The following is a 14,618-nucleotide window of genomic DNA, read 5'->3' as shown; positions in this document are numbered from 1 at the left end:
CATCGTCGCCATAAGACCTATCTGTGTCGGTGCTACGTAAAACAAATAGCTAGTAGGTACGTTTTTATTGGACCAACTATCATATATAGTCCTTGGCACGTAAGGCTAGTCACTAAAAACCAAATATCACTGTCCTCTTTTACATATTGAAATCACCAGACATAGCCATAACCAACTAATCTCAATGTAAGCATTGATAATGGAGGTTCCCTTACCCAAGTAAATCATGAAAGTTAAGATGAAATAAATCAGGATATTAATAATCAAGTCAGTTTTCATGCTCAATGAGGAATTAAGGAAAGAAACACACACTCTCATCCTCACTCAATTTAATACAATTCTGCCTTTATTTTGATATATGCATTACCATAACCATATTCTTGAGAAGAGGGATACGTGTTGAACGATGCAATTTATTTAATAAATCTTTGTAGTTTGATTTTCAAATGTTCCAGAACTTAATTAATGTCTTTCCTTTCTTTTGTGTGAATGATTATCTCTCTTCAACAAGCAGTAAAGGAAGAATTGAACGAAATAAGACAGTATTAGTAAAATGCTGCATTTGTTATTTCACACCAACTTCGTTATTAAATGTAGTATTCGAACATACCACAATTCTACTTACCTGGTGTTATACAAATAGATTTACAATCCTACAGAAAAAGAAAATATGCTTTACTTGTACTCGCAAATGTAACTAGTGATTTGCACAACACGGGGCATTACGTATAATCTTGCAAGTCACGAAAAAATAAATCCCAACATGCGAGATGAACAGTAACTATAAGAGGACGTAACAGTAAGTAGGGTCCCTAAACTCGCTCGCCGGGTGCAGGTCTTTTAATTTGATGCACGTAGGTGACCTGCGAAATTAACCAATGTTGGTTAAAATTCCGGAAGCCAGACACGAGTGTTAGGAGTTACAGTTTTACAAGCACAATGAACAGTTAAGCATTGGGCTGCCTTGGCAAATGTAAGTAATTGCTGGAATACATCAAGGGCCAGGATGATGCTCTCATTATCGAAAAAGTTCTTTTGAGAAACTTGAGAAGCAAAATTTAAACAAAAGTGCTTCTCAGCACAAAAGCAATTAACCACGAAACTATATCTCACGAAAGGACGGCTATGGCATACTTACGGATCTTGATGTTTACTTCCTGTCATTGCGGTAATTTGAGGAAGTACTGTACTGGAAAAGCGATTGCGGTGAACTTGCATTAGGGACCATCTGAGCATCGCATTCGGGGGGTATTGTTTAGAGAATCCTCGGAAATCATAAAGCAGAGAGTGTACACAACAATTGGAAGGAGACAGAGCGCGTTTCGACAGCTCTACTAGAAGACGGAATGTGTTTCATCAAATGTTCATACTTGCAAAACATCTACATTATATCCAGGGTTAGATGTTTATTTTTTTTTTACTTTTTGTAAGTGTTATCGCCGAACAGGTTTTCGGCACTTCCCTCAGGGCACTCTATAGTGACTGGACTTTCAGGCAGGAATTGAAACTGCTCCTTCTTAAGTAACACAAATTTAGTATTTTAATATTATCAAATACGATTTGGTATGTTATTGAGACCAGAACAGATGTTGCGCCTTACATACATAAAGCCGTGGGAGGTTTTGGGATTATCTATTACTGTTTTGGTCCTAATATAAGGCTGGGAATTTCACGTTTTTGTGTTTAAATGTTATAAAAACCGCAGTCGTTTTATTTGCACACTTTACATTTAAGAACTTTGTATCATTTCGCACTCGTAGCGACTTGTACAGAGAGCTCGCTTTCCAACTGAGCTCAAGGTCTCAAATAAGTAATTTTGGAAGTATTAATGATATTTGTTCTCTTTCCAATTTGATTGTGATTAGTGACGGGCAGAATTGGATATAATGCATTCGAGAACTTGAGAATTGATACATTCGAAACCATATTTTAGAGTTCAACATAACCTGTAAAGGTCGATGTAGGAGTAATTTATGTGGTACAAGATTTCCATAAACTGACTACGAACAGTATACCGGTGACCAAATTACAATGGAAGATAAAAAAGGGGGGATTTTGCCATCATGTTGGACGCTTTTGTATCTAATGTGCTTTATTTTATTACATTAGAGAATTAAAAACCACGTGTGGTCAATTGTTGTTTGGCTTGGCGTTATGGGTATTAGATTTTTCAAAGAGTTTGGCTGATCAAAGTTGTTGAACTGAAAGAAGTTTTCAGAGGAAACTGACAAATTTTCTCTGGTAAAACTGATTGTAAAGTTTTGAGTTTTTTAAAGTTGCTTACCGGTAATTGTTTGAAGCCGGCCCCACTGTCTAACTTGTCTGCCTCTCACTTGGAAGGGTCGGGTTCGATTCCCGGCCAGGTCAGGCGTTTACCTGGATATGAGGGCTGGTTCCAGGTTCACTCATTCTACGATTACCTTTAATTGAGGAGCTATTTAATGGTGAGATGGTAACCCCGGTCTAGAGAGCCGGGAATAACAGCCAAGAGGATTCGTCACACTGACCATGCGTCATCTCATAATCTGCAGGCCTTCGGACGAGCAGTCGCTTGGTAGGCGGAAGGCCCATTGGGCCTGTAGTTTGGTTTAGGGGTGCTTGTAAGATTATAAGTATGCATATTTCATTTTTGTGATGTTTAGCCAAATTGTTGATGGTTCATTTGTTCCTGTTTTTTCCATTTTCCCATGTTGTACGTTTTTTTCCCGTGGTCCCTCCAAAAACGGAGAACTGAGGTTCCACTGTACCTAGGTGTTAATATAAGAAATTATCTTCATTGGGGTAATCATATTAACGAGATAGTTAAGAAAGATTACAGATCTCTTCACATGGTTGTGGGAATATTTAGGGGTTGTAGTAGGGATGTAAAGGAGATGCTGTTTAAGTCTCTGGTAAGACCCCAGTTAGAGTATGGCTCCAGTGTATGGGACCCTCACCAGTGACTAGTTGATACAAAAATGTCAAAGGAAAGCAGCACAATTTGTTCTGGGTGATTTCTGACAAAGGGGTAGTGTTGCTAAAATGTTGCAAACTTCAGGCTAGAAAGACTTGGGAGTAAGGAGTGAGATGCTCGACTATGCGGTATGTAAAATCAACTTCATGGTCCGTATCGACAAGGTGGAAAATAAAAAATACTTAGTTGCGAATATGCGTTGTGTTTCGAGCTGTCAGTGGTGAGTTGGCGTGGAATGACATAAGTAGAAGAATAAGCTTCAGTGGAGCTTTTAAAAGTAGAAAACATCATAAAATGAAGCTAAAGTTGGAATTGAAGAGGACTGATTGGGGCAAATATTAATTTATAGGACGAAGGGTAAGGGATTGTAATAAATTATCAAGGGAAATGTTTGATAACTTTCAAAGTTCATTGAAAATATTTAAGAAAAAGCTAGATAAACAATTATAAATAAAAGTAAATATGAGCTAAACAATTGATAGGGTATCTGCGACCTGGGCAACCGCCGTAAATGCGGATCATTGATTGATGATTGATTGGTTGATTGATCGATTGATTGATTCTGTAGCTCTCTATTCCCACACGGATGTATCATTATTAGTAATGGAAAGGAACAAACAAGTGCAAATCAAATCATATATAGAATGATAGGAGCATCATAAAGAAAACATATTATAGGAAAAGCACAGCGACAGTGACTTATTTTGACTTGTTTGGCCCCTTTTCTCCTTTTGCAGTTATCCTGTGTTCCTAGTCTTTTACCGTCTGTATCCATCTCATCATTTTGTGTCTTCCCTTTTCCTGTGTTTATCCAGCTTTCTTCTTATCCAGCACTTCCCACATCAAGACCAAAGATCTGCCAATATGGTCTCTCGGTGAGTGTTGAAACCAGCCTTGCTGATCAAGTTGGGAAGCGGAAATGAGCTCGTTAAGGACTGAGAAGAAATGGATGTCGAACTAGGATTGATAAGAAGAGAACCAATCTATTTGAAGATGGCAGTGTATGAAGATGCGGAGATTGTCCTCCTCCTTTTGTATTTTCTTTCTATTTTTCCCTCTTCCAACATTGACCTGTTAATTGTATTTTTCCTGTATGTGTTCCTATCTTTATATAATTATATGAAGACCTATCATTGTGTTTTTATCCTATTATGTGTTTTGTTTCATGCACCTATCTCACTACCCTTGTACAGGGTGTCACAAAAAATAAATTTCGTAATTAATCCGTATTGTCAACCTCAACAAGATAGGTCGTCTTAATCATTGGGTAACTGCACCTTTAAATTACTGTACAATATTATTCCTTCTTATTTTATTTTAAGAAGCGACATAAAAACAATGACTTATCCATAAATTAATTGTCGCACACAAGCTGGCCGGACAAGTGAGAGGCAAAAGCAGGGCAGAGAAAATATTTCATATCCCTTCAATATATGGACCACACGATTTGCCCAGCTACTCAACCAATATATATGAAAATTCCACCTAAGAAAAACAAGCCTTGTTCAACCAGATACTATGCACTCAAGCATCCATAAACTTGAGATGACATTAACCTAATCAAGATATTATTTCTACTTTTAGTACTTTGTGATCTTCACATTGATTTTGTTATTTTGAGAATCAAAACTCAATGGCATTTTTGTCATCTAGTAATTTGTTCCTATGACAAAATATTTTAACAGTGTGAATTGTTTTTTTAACTGTGTCCACATGTGATAGACCGAGTCATTTTGACTCTTGAAAATTTATGGGTAAGTCATAGTTTTTAGTGTTACCAAGAATATCATGTGCTTTTTATTATAATTATACAGTATTTAGGCTGAAGATGTCTCGCATGGAAGAGACGAAACATGACCCTTTTTAAAATAAAATGAGAAGGAATAATATTGTACAGTATTGTAAAGGTGGAGTAACCCAATCATTAAGACCTTCTATCTTGTTCATGTACACGGTGGGAAAAATAAAACTGGCCTGGAAAATGTTTAGACTGACATGGCATTCACCCTCGTTATTGAACAAGAGAATTGCCCATCACAGGAAATGCTGGAAACCGTGATTTTGATACACCAATCGATTGCTGTGACATGCCTGCACGGGCACATTTCCCGAGTACGTCGCTGTGTCATTATGTGTAAGGGAGAGGAGTGACCAGTTGAATGCAACACAAAATGTGCTGATAATAAAACTGTGTGTTCATTGTTGAGTGTTATTCAAAGCACGATTCGTGGAAAACCTGTGTGGAACTGTGTGCGCAAGAGTTTAAGACTGGAAGTGTTTTGGCAAAACCTCCAGTAAAGTTTTGCAATGCAAAACTTAGTGGCAGAATGGCATGAAATCGGCTCCGTAGCGAATCAAAACGGTAACTATCCAAAAAGAAGTCAAACACCAGAAAACATTGCTCGAGTGAAGAAAAGCCTGGAACAAAGTTCGACGAAATCTAAGTGCCGTTTACCTGTGCAAGTTCGAATTAAGAGAATGTCATATCAAAGCATTATCAAAAAGAACTTGCATGTGTATCCTTTCAAATTTACTGTTGTGCATACGTTAAAGCATCCAGACGAACCTTTGCGTGTTAAGTTCTGCCGGTGGTTTCCGAGTGAAGTGGTGTCTGGACTTAAGGATCCTCAGTTTTTCATTTATGAGGCCATTTCCAGCATCTTCTGTGATGTTCATTAACAAGGTTCAATCCATGTTTTCCAGGCCAGTTTTATTTTGTTCAGCCGGATTAATCAAGTTGGCCAGTTTACGTGGAAATTCTCAGATCATGTTACAGTACTTCTACTTTCATCTGTATTTATAGTGCACCTGAAGAGGATCTTTTAATGACTTTTATTTGTGTTACATGTCCAGGGGACAGTTTATCTTGCACATGTTTCAATTATGGCTTTGATGTTGACAGTTGAACATCCATGTGGGTAACACTTCTCTGGTGGACCAAGTGGAGTGGGACATGAGTGCGAAGGATAACAATCCGGAGACGTTTGCCATGAAGCTATGTGCCGAACTGGGACTGGGAGGAGAGTTTGTCACTGCTATAGCATACAGCATCCGCGGGCAGCTCAGCTGGCATCAGCGTACTTATGCCTTTAGGTCAGGTTCTAAGTCATTCTGATTACACAGTTCTTGTATTGAGAACAAATTCATGTTACACCATTTTCTATTTCTTACTGTCTAATAATCCATTGTGGCACATGAATTGTGATTTATTATCTTTTCTTTGCTAATGGTATAGCTTCATTTGTGCAAATAACTTGCACATATTGTAATCAAGATGGACTCCTTTAAAGTGATAGGTATTGACATCTTATTAAAGATCTGAAGAAGAGATATTTATCATGTTTAAAGGAAGCTTTCCTTCAGCACCTCATTCTATAGTAATATATGCCACTTTAACACCAATTTTTTTTTCTTTGCTTTTGAGCGATACCATTTACTGTAAGTGATGGACGATAATCCATAATATATTATTATTCTATTTCATTTTGCACCAACTCCTATGTAATAGTCTCTATTCTGTTCCCAGTATTCTTTAAAAATCTCTCTCATGGTCAGTAAAATCTCTATTTTATGTTTTCTTCATTGTAAGATGTAAGATACAAGAAAAGGAAAAGTCTTAGTACCATGTATATGCTAAAATGTTATCACTATTTGTCCTATACACAATTTTACTTCTTCTCTCCATTTTCTTATAGGTATTTCTTTTCAGTTTTTCAAAATGGCTGGTCCTTCCAAAATCCTTCATGAACTTCGCTTGTTGACATTCATTTATGGCATGCTCACAGAAACGTCGTTTCGTTTTTACAGATTACTGTTAATGAAATTGGTAACTTCTCTTTTACAGTGAGGCTCCGCTGCCAACTGTTGAAGTTCCTTTCCGTCCTCCATCTGAAGCAGACCAGTGGGCACCCTTCTTAGAAACTCTGACTGATGCGGAGATGGAAAAGAAGATCCGTGACCAGGACAGGAATACCCGGTATGACACAGCATTTAAATTTGTCTGTACACGCTGCATCCTGATTAGTACATTTTTGTGCTGTTAAAGAAATAAACTTTATGAGGAAAACATGCTGTGCAAATTTAAGAAGTGTTATGAAATTAAGGCTAGGATTACAAAAAAACAACATTTGTGGTAAATATTAAAATATTCTGTTTAAAATGATCATTATCTTTGTGCAATGGTACCTAGTTTCGATAACTAATTTTACTTATCCATGACAGTACTTTAATATCCCCTGCGCCAAAGGGACCTAAAGTACTTTAATATAATGTTCTATTGTGACCATTGCTCCTGTTATTTCCAAGTGCCACTTCTAATTTGATTTTTACTCGTTCATTTCACCAGCTATGTAAAGATAATAATTTTAAAATTTCCACCCTGGAAACAAAAGGAAAGTATATGGTCTGCTCAGAGATTGTGATTGAAGATACAATCGTAGAACCAATAAAGCAGTAGAGTTGTGAAATAAGCGTAGATGGGGAACATTACTTGGAAAAGAAATCATAGAGATTCTAGACAGTATGTGGCTCAATAAGGAGACATTTTAAGAATGTTCAGAAATAAATCCTGATAATATTTTGTAATGTGCCAGCTAGACCAAACTAGGTTTATGGAAGTGAAACTCGGGTGACAACGAAATAGAATTGAAGCTACAGAAACAGATTTTCTGAGAACTCTCTAAGGTTATTCACTCCTACAAAGTAGCCAGAGTGAGAATATTAGACAGGCTGTACAAATATCAGGGATCCACAAAAAATTTGATCTATCTGTATAAGCAGAAACGGATTGAACACGGAGAGAATGGAAACCAACTAGCTACCCAAACTGTGCTCTTCAATATCAATTTATATGAAAGAGAATCTGGGTATCCCTACAAATGATGGCTAAATGTGATGTTAGAATAGGTTGACTGACCTAATTCAAGGAATAACATATGATAGTGATTTTTTTTTAAGAACAGGGACTGAGGCTTGGGAAATGTGATGTACTAACCAGAAAAATGTAGAAAGGGGGAAAATCTTTACTGGAATCCACTACATATTATCAAAGACGTGAATGATAGCCCCTTTAAAAAATAGCTCTTTTAAATTATTGTATTGCAGTTAATTGAAGGTGAATGATTCTTATATCAAGGCAACAGTTTGTATCTCCCTACAATGTGCCTATCTTGGAAATATGCACTGAATGGCCAGAAGTCACGGGAAGCGTTGTCCCATTTGAAAATATGCCGTCTATGACCCCTGAGCATTGCGGCTAGCTGCGGCATAACAGAGCAGTCTGTCACGGACACCAGTGTCATCAAGGTGGCAACACGTCATTCGTTCGACACTTTGAACGTGGGATGATCATCGGGCACGGTGCATGGGTCATAGCATTGCGGAGATTATGCACGAATTCGGGTTTCCAAGGTCAAGAGTGTAGAGGGTGGATCTTTAATATCGCAGAGAAAATGTTACTACCCGCGTAAACTGCTAGAAGACCCCATCACGTCGCCTCCACAGAGCCATACTGGGCGCTCAACCGGCTACTGTGAGTCAGATCACTGCCCAGTTGAATGTTGGGAGTCAGGAATCAATTTCTACCAGGACTGTTAAGGAGACAACTGCACTGCATAGGCTTCACCAGCCGACGACCAATTCGTGTCCCTTTGCTAACACCTCGACACAGAGCTCAACAACGTGCATGGGCCCGCAAACATCGGCAATGGACCATGGAACAATGGTGATGTGTGGTCCAGTAGATCCCGTTTCCAATTGTATTGAGCTGATGGGCGCGTGAGAGTGTGGCGTATGCCCTATGAAGCTATGGATCCAGCTTGTCAACATGGTTGTGTCCAGCATTTTCATGGTCGCAATTAGACCCCATTGTTCGGCTGCAGGAAGCGCTGACCGGTGCACATTATGTGGACATTCTTTTAGACCATCTGCATCCCTTTCTAGTCCTACAGTACCCTGATGGAGATGCCATGTTTCAACAGGATAATGCGCCGTGTCACCGCTCTGTGGTGGCAACCCATGTGGTTGGAGGAGCACTCCAGTGAAGTTATGATCTTCGGTTGGACCTTTAAATCCCCTGATCTTAATGCAGTCGAGCATTTATGGGATGCTGTCGATGGTGGTGTACGCTCCATGAACCCACCAACTACACAAGACCAATTGTGGGTCCAGATCCCTCCAGAATGATTCCAACACATTGTATAGTCGATGCCTCACCTTATTGCTGCCGTTTTGAGGGCTTGCGGAGGAGCAACTCCTTATTAATATCACATTCAGTGTCTTCCCATGACTTTTGGCCACTCAGTGTATGTTTGAAAGTAAGTGACATATAGTTTATAATGTCAACATTAGAGGGAGCCTGGTGGTCTGTATTTGAGGTTATGATCTGTAAGTGGAGATGTCCTAACAGTTAGTTTGAAGCCCTCTTTGGTGGTAACTTGATTACATATTTTTTTCATCAGATTGAACGTGTTGTTGTCGGTGAGAAGCTATATAGTCTTGAGCTATAGTAAAGCAAATTTTGAATTCTGATCAGTTTTGTGAAGAAAGATTCTTAAAAAAAAAAAAAAAAAAGAAGTGTGCTATTGTCACACTTCGGATAGGTTTTTGAGTACAGTTGTTCAGGAAAGGGCTAGGACTGGGAAGGAAGTGGCCGTGGTATTAATTATGATATAACCCCAGCATACTGAATATACATATTGTTTGAAAATGGGAAACCACAGAAAACAACTTCAGGGTTGCCAATAGTGGCAACCATCTCCCTAATGCAAGTTTGTAACTTTGAGGCCTTTTACCTCCAAGCCAACTTGTTTGTTATTGTTATTATTATTATTATTATTATTGTTATTATTATTATTATTATTATTATTATTATTATTATTATTATTATCATTATTATTATTATGTTAACGTTTATTCATCTTCTCTTTTCTATATCCAAGAAGGTTTGCCATTTGGATTCTGTGGCAGTGTATATTTACCACAGTTCTGTCTGATGATGCTGAATGTGTTGCTAGATTTTCATTTCATTTTCTCTGGGCTCAAGCTTTGACTGTACTGTTTGGAATTTTGTTGGTTTTATGGTTATACATGTTTTTCTTGTTTCTAGACGTATGCGACGACTAGCTAACACTACGCCGGGTTGGTGATCCAGCGAGAACAAGTAGGCTGCTGGTGTAGAAAGAGAGAGTGGACTTCCATAGATCTCTATCTACCCAGTAATAACTCTGAAATGATGTGTGGGTTACTACTATAGCTCTGGCAAGGAGCTGTGTGAAGAATCCTGTTTGCATCTTTAGAGGAAGCCTACTTTGTTTCGGCATTGTAACCATGAAAATGGAACTGTTTGTGCTCCACTCTGCTGCGAGTCACGAGTTTTGGTGAGAACTTATAGAGAAACTGATGAACTGTTAATTCAGTATCGGTGAATATCTCTGCCCATATACTTTTAATTGAACTTAGTGTAGTGAATGGATGTGCTTTTAAGTTTCTACTGAATATACAAGCGTACAAGTATTGCTCTTCACACTCGCATTGCAGTACTGTGTACATAAACAAAGTAGTCAACTCTTGTTCCATGAACATTGTCTTCGATCACATGGACAGGCTGTTGTTAGAACCTTAAGTCATGAACTTTTTTATTGTGTAGTAGATAAGGTTTTTAACCACGTTTTAAACTACCGTATGTGTATTAATGTGTGATTCAAATTCAAGTTCTAGTACAATTTTTTTTTTACAAACTGTACAAAACTGTATATATTTATATGTGAAGGAAAGTAATAGAATCAAAGATACACGTTCTAAAGTAACATGCCATACATTAAATAAGATAGGAACAAGAAGAAATAGATAATGGGACAAAAATGGTGGCAAGTTGTTGTAAGAAGGGGGAGCAACAGAAAGAGGAGACAAGTACATAAAAACACAAAAGGACAAGACAATCTCAATATCTTGATATACTGCCGTTTTTGAATAGGTAGTCCCTCTCCTCACCAATCCTAGTTCTTCTACATCCATCTCTGGGATTAGTGAGGAGAGAGTCTATTCGTTTGAAGGTGGCATTGTATGCAAATATGGAGATTGTCTTGTTCTTTTGTGATTTTATGTTTGTCCTTTTCTCCTCTCCCTCTTCCCGCACTGCCCTGCCATTATGTTCATCCTGTTGTGTGTTCCTTTTCTTGTTCCTCTCTCCCTTTATGAATGACTTGGTTTGATACTTGATTGTTTCTTTCCAGTTTTTATATTATGAAGTTACAGTGTCATAGAAAATACCGTGTTAGAGTTAGGTGTACCAAAAAGGCAAATATTTATAGCCAAGTCTTTGTAATTTAACAGTGTATTTGTCTCCAGTGAAAATTTGACATCAAAACGTCCTTTTTACCTTCCCCTCTCCATTATGATGTATTGGAACTAGAATTTACCTTATCCAAGAGGTAGACATTCTTTCCTTTCCTGTTCCCAAATTATAATCTATACTTGATGTAGTAGAATGTGTTAGTGCAGTAAAACCTCACTTAACCAAACTGAGGGGGCAGAACCATTTTAGATAACACTTTTTTCCTTTTCGGATAATCCGTGAGGTTTGGGACAAAGCGAAAGCGGGAAGGGTTTTTCTCCAGGTGCTCCAGTTTTCCCTGTCATCTTTTGTTCCAGTAACACTCTCCAATAAAATTTAATCTGTCAGTCATTAATCATTGCTCCAGAGAGTGCGACAGGCTTCGGTAGCCTGCACAGTTCCTATCCTCTCCGCTAGAATGAGGCTTCATTCATTATATTCCTGACTCGGTTGAATTACTGGAAACAGTTTGTGGGTTTTTATAAACCATGGGAACTATTGTTAAGAGCAAAAGGGACAAATTTTCTGTGCATGCAATACTGTTTAAATCAAAAATAGACTTTATTTGCATATAAAGTTCAGTATTTAGACACACTTCTTCCTCTGTCACCCTTGTCCATGGAGCTCCAGGGTTGGGCTATGATCATTGACCTCCATCCTCTTCTCGCACCTCCCTGGAGAGACAGGAGATGCATGTCGCTGCTGAGGTACTCCTTAGATCTTTGTTCTGATGAACTTTGATGCTTCATATAAGCTATTATTACAATAGGCTTGCCACACCTAAAGGCGTTTTATACCTGACTGTCAGGTGTCAAGGGCAAAATGAAAGATGTCCTATACTTCAAAGAATGAAGGTATTGGCAAAAGAAGGGGAAGGGCACGAAAAGAAAAGACTCGAATTTTTTAAAACTCTCTTCTCAAAACGCCTACGAGCAACTATATCACGCCGCCGTCTGTTCAGCATTATGTCAGCTGGTATGGATTTACTCCTTTGTTCGACAAACCTTTATTATTGGCATTCTTTTAGCATGTTTCTGGGTAAACCACAGAAATAGGGCTTGTTTAATTTCTCATTCCTTGCTTTCCTCATAATTTTGCGTCTTGAAATTTTCGACAGGTGTTCCTGATGTTTTGGCTTTTCTTTTACCCCGTCAGATAATGTCGAGATCGACAGCATATTCTGCTGTTATGTTTTGTAACAGCCTGCCACGTTACATCTGTCTTAACTGCTTCGATTTTTTGATTCAGTTTTGACAACATGTTTCATTTTTGCAGACATCTTAAAACAGCAAACTTAAAGCACTTACACTGATCATTGTCAAGAGTAATAGTACCTCCTGGTGAATACGCAGTGAAGCGGGTACTGTAACACTTGTGACCGGAAAAGAATGAGTGGAATGTGCGGTAAAAGGGGGGGTAAGTGGCATACAGGATACTGGAATGGGGGTTGGAATAAGAGAATTATGTCGCTTGCTTTAAACAATGTTGTCAGCTCAATTTTGAGCTCAGGTTCTGCAGATTATGAATTTATTTTGTTCTCCATTGTTTCGGTGTAGCAAAGCTTGGTTAATAGGGGTGTTACTGTATAGTGGATGTTTGATAATAATCTACTTATGTCTGTATATGGAAAATGGTCGCTTTCTGTACATTTTGAATTTTCAGCTAATACACTGTTTTTAATCATGGGTGAAGTGTATATTTGGTTTCAGTTTTGTCTGTGGAAGTATCACACCAAATACACTGGCATCAGTGACATTTGAGTAGAAGACATACTGGGAAGAAAACTGGTGGTTTTCTTAAAGGTTTTCAGTGATACGTTGGTAGGAAAGGACTAGGTTTGGAAAAAAAATAACAACTTCAGCATATGCGTGCTGTGAAAAGGGAAACCATGCAGAACCATTTTCAAGGCTGCTGATGGTGGAGTTGGAACCCACCAACTCCCAAATGCAAGCTTACAGCTACACAAGTCAGACAACATGGCCAACTTGCTCAGTGGAAAGAAAACTAGGCTGCAAATTAGTACAGAATTTTTCAGTAGAGGATGGGGAGGTTGGAAGTGGCTCCCAAGTGTTTTCATTTAAACATATTTCCATAGTATGCATATCTTTTATTATTTTTTATTTTTTTACAATTTGCTTTACATCGCAGACACAGTGGCTGATCTTTCCTTCTCGGCACTGCACCACACAAAGCAGCCAGTGTGTTCTAACCGGTAATCATGGTGAATAGGAGACAGAAAGTTCACAGCTGCAATTATTGCATAAGTAGTTGTTGATACTACTACTACTGCTGCTGCTGCTACTACTACATTAAATTTTCCCACCCTCTTCAAACAAGATGATGGAACTACCTCCCTTTATTTTCCATATATTTGTAGCTGTTTGAACAGAGGAATAGGAAATTCCCATTTGCAGAGATGACCTTGAAGTGATTTTGTAGGGGAACTTCGAGAGCATGTCCGATATTATCGACTTTTCTTGTGTGAGTACTGTACATGTCTGTACACGCTTCTTGTTGTGAATACTTCTTGTTTCACAAAATTTATTTACCAATCAGTGAATCAAACTTTGTCTTGTGTGTTGAATATCAGGGATTCTCTCATGAAACAATCTCCATACAACATGAGCTGATTCTGTACAGTGAACAAATCATGAATAACAGAATACCTGAATTGAGCCTTATTAACGCTTAGTGAATACTTGATGCACCTAATACACAGTCTCCTGCTGAACACTGAGCACACAAGAAGAAGAACACATGTGTAGATTCCTACTCTCATTCTAGTCCTTCCCCCTCCATCTCTCCGACCGGCTTTCAAGTGTGGGAATGAGATGTGTAAGATGAGAATTGCAAAACTCAACCAACTGCGTGTGAAGTGATCCCATGATTGATAAATTGCCCGGTATATTCCTGTACTTCGACTATATTTGATGTATTAATATTTGGAATTGTTATAAATGTGAAATTGTATGTACGGTAAATTTGATAAAAATGAAGAAATGCTAACTAGTGAATATTTTAATGGTTTCTCTGTGAACAGGCTGATATTAAATGTATCAGAGAAATGAACCTCTACCGAGTGAAGGAGTTCCAAGTTTCTTTACATTGAAGACAGACTGTGATTACTTCCTTATTCTTGTTGCCTAACCTAAACTGTCTAGATTTCCCGGTCTAACCTAAACCTCTAAAATATCAGCCATGCCTATTCCATTGTTATGCATCATATGCTTGATTACCACCAGCGCTGTATCCTTAGCTGCCTGTTAGTCACTCATATGTTACCCAGTTGCTTTATTTTAATTTTATCATCTGAACCTTACCCGAGCAAAAACC

General features: G+C 38.3%; 1 protein-coding gene across 1 annotated transcript in view; it reads left to right on the top strand.

Annotated features, from left to right (window-relative positions):
• Snr1 (SWI/SNF related, matrix associated, actin dependent regulator of chromatin, subfamily b, member 1) overlaps nt 1–10,786 on the top strand; it is a 69,032-nt gene extending 58,246 nt beyond the window's left edge. Inside the window, exons 7-9 of the mRNA XM_067159168.2 lie at nt 5,856–6,046; nt 6,798–6,929; nt 10,059–10,786. Of these exons, the coding sequence (XP_067015269.1) occupies nt 5,856–6,046; nt 6,798–6,929; nt 10,059–10,098 (363 nt within the window). The 3' untranslated portion in view covers nt 10,099–10,786. The remainder of the gene's footprint in view (nt 1–5,855; nt 6,047–6,797; nt 6,930–10,058) is intronic.
• The last annotated feature ends 3,832 nt before the right edge of the window (nt 10,787–14,618 follow it).

Source organism: Anabrus simplex, chromosome X (genome assembly GCF_040414725.1).
Source record: "Anabrus simplex isolate iqAnaSimp1 chromosome X, ASM4041472v1, whole genome shotgun sequence".
Classification (NCBI taxonomy): Eukaryota; Metazoa; Arthropoda; class Insecta; order Orthoptera; family Tettigoniidae; genus Anabrus; species Anabrus simplex.
Note: the sequence above shows the minus strand (reverse complement) of the source record. Positions and strands in the feature narration are given on the sequence as shown.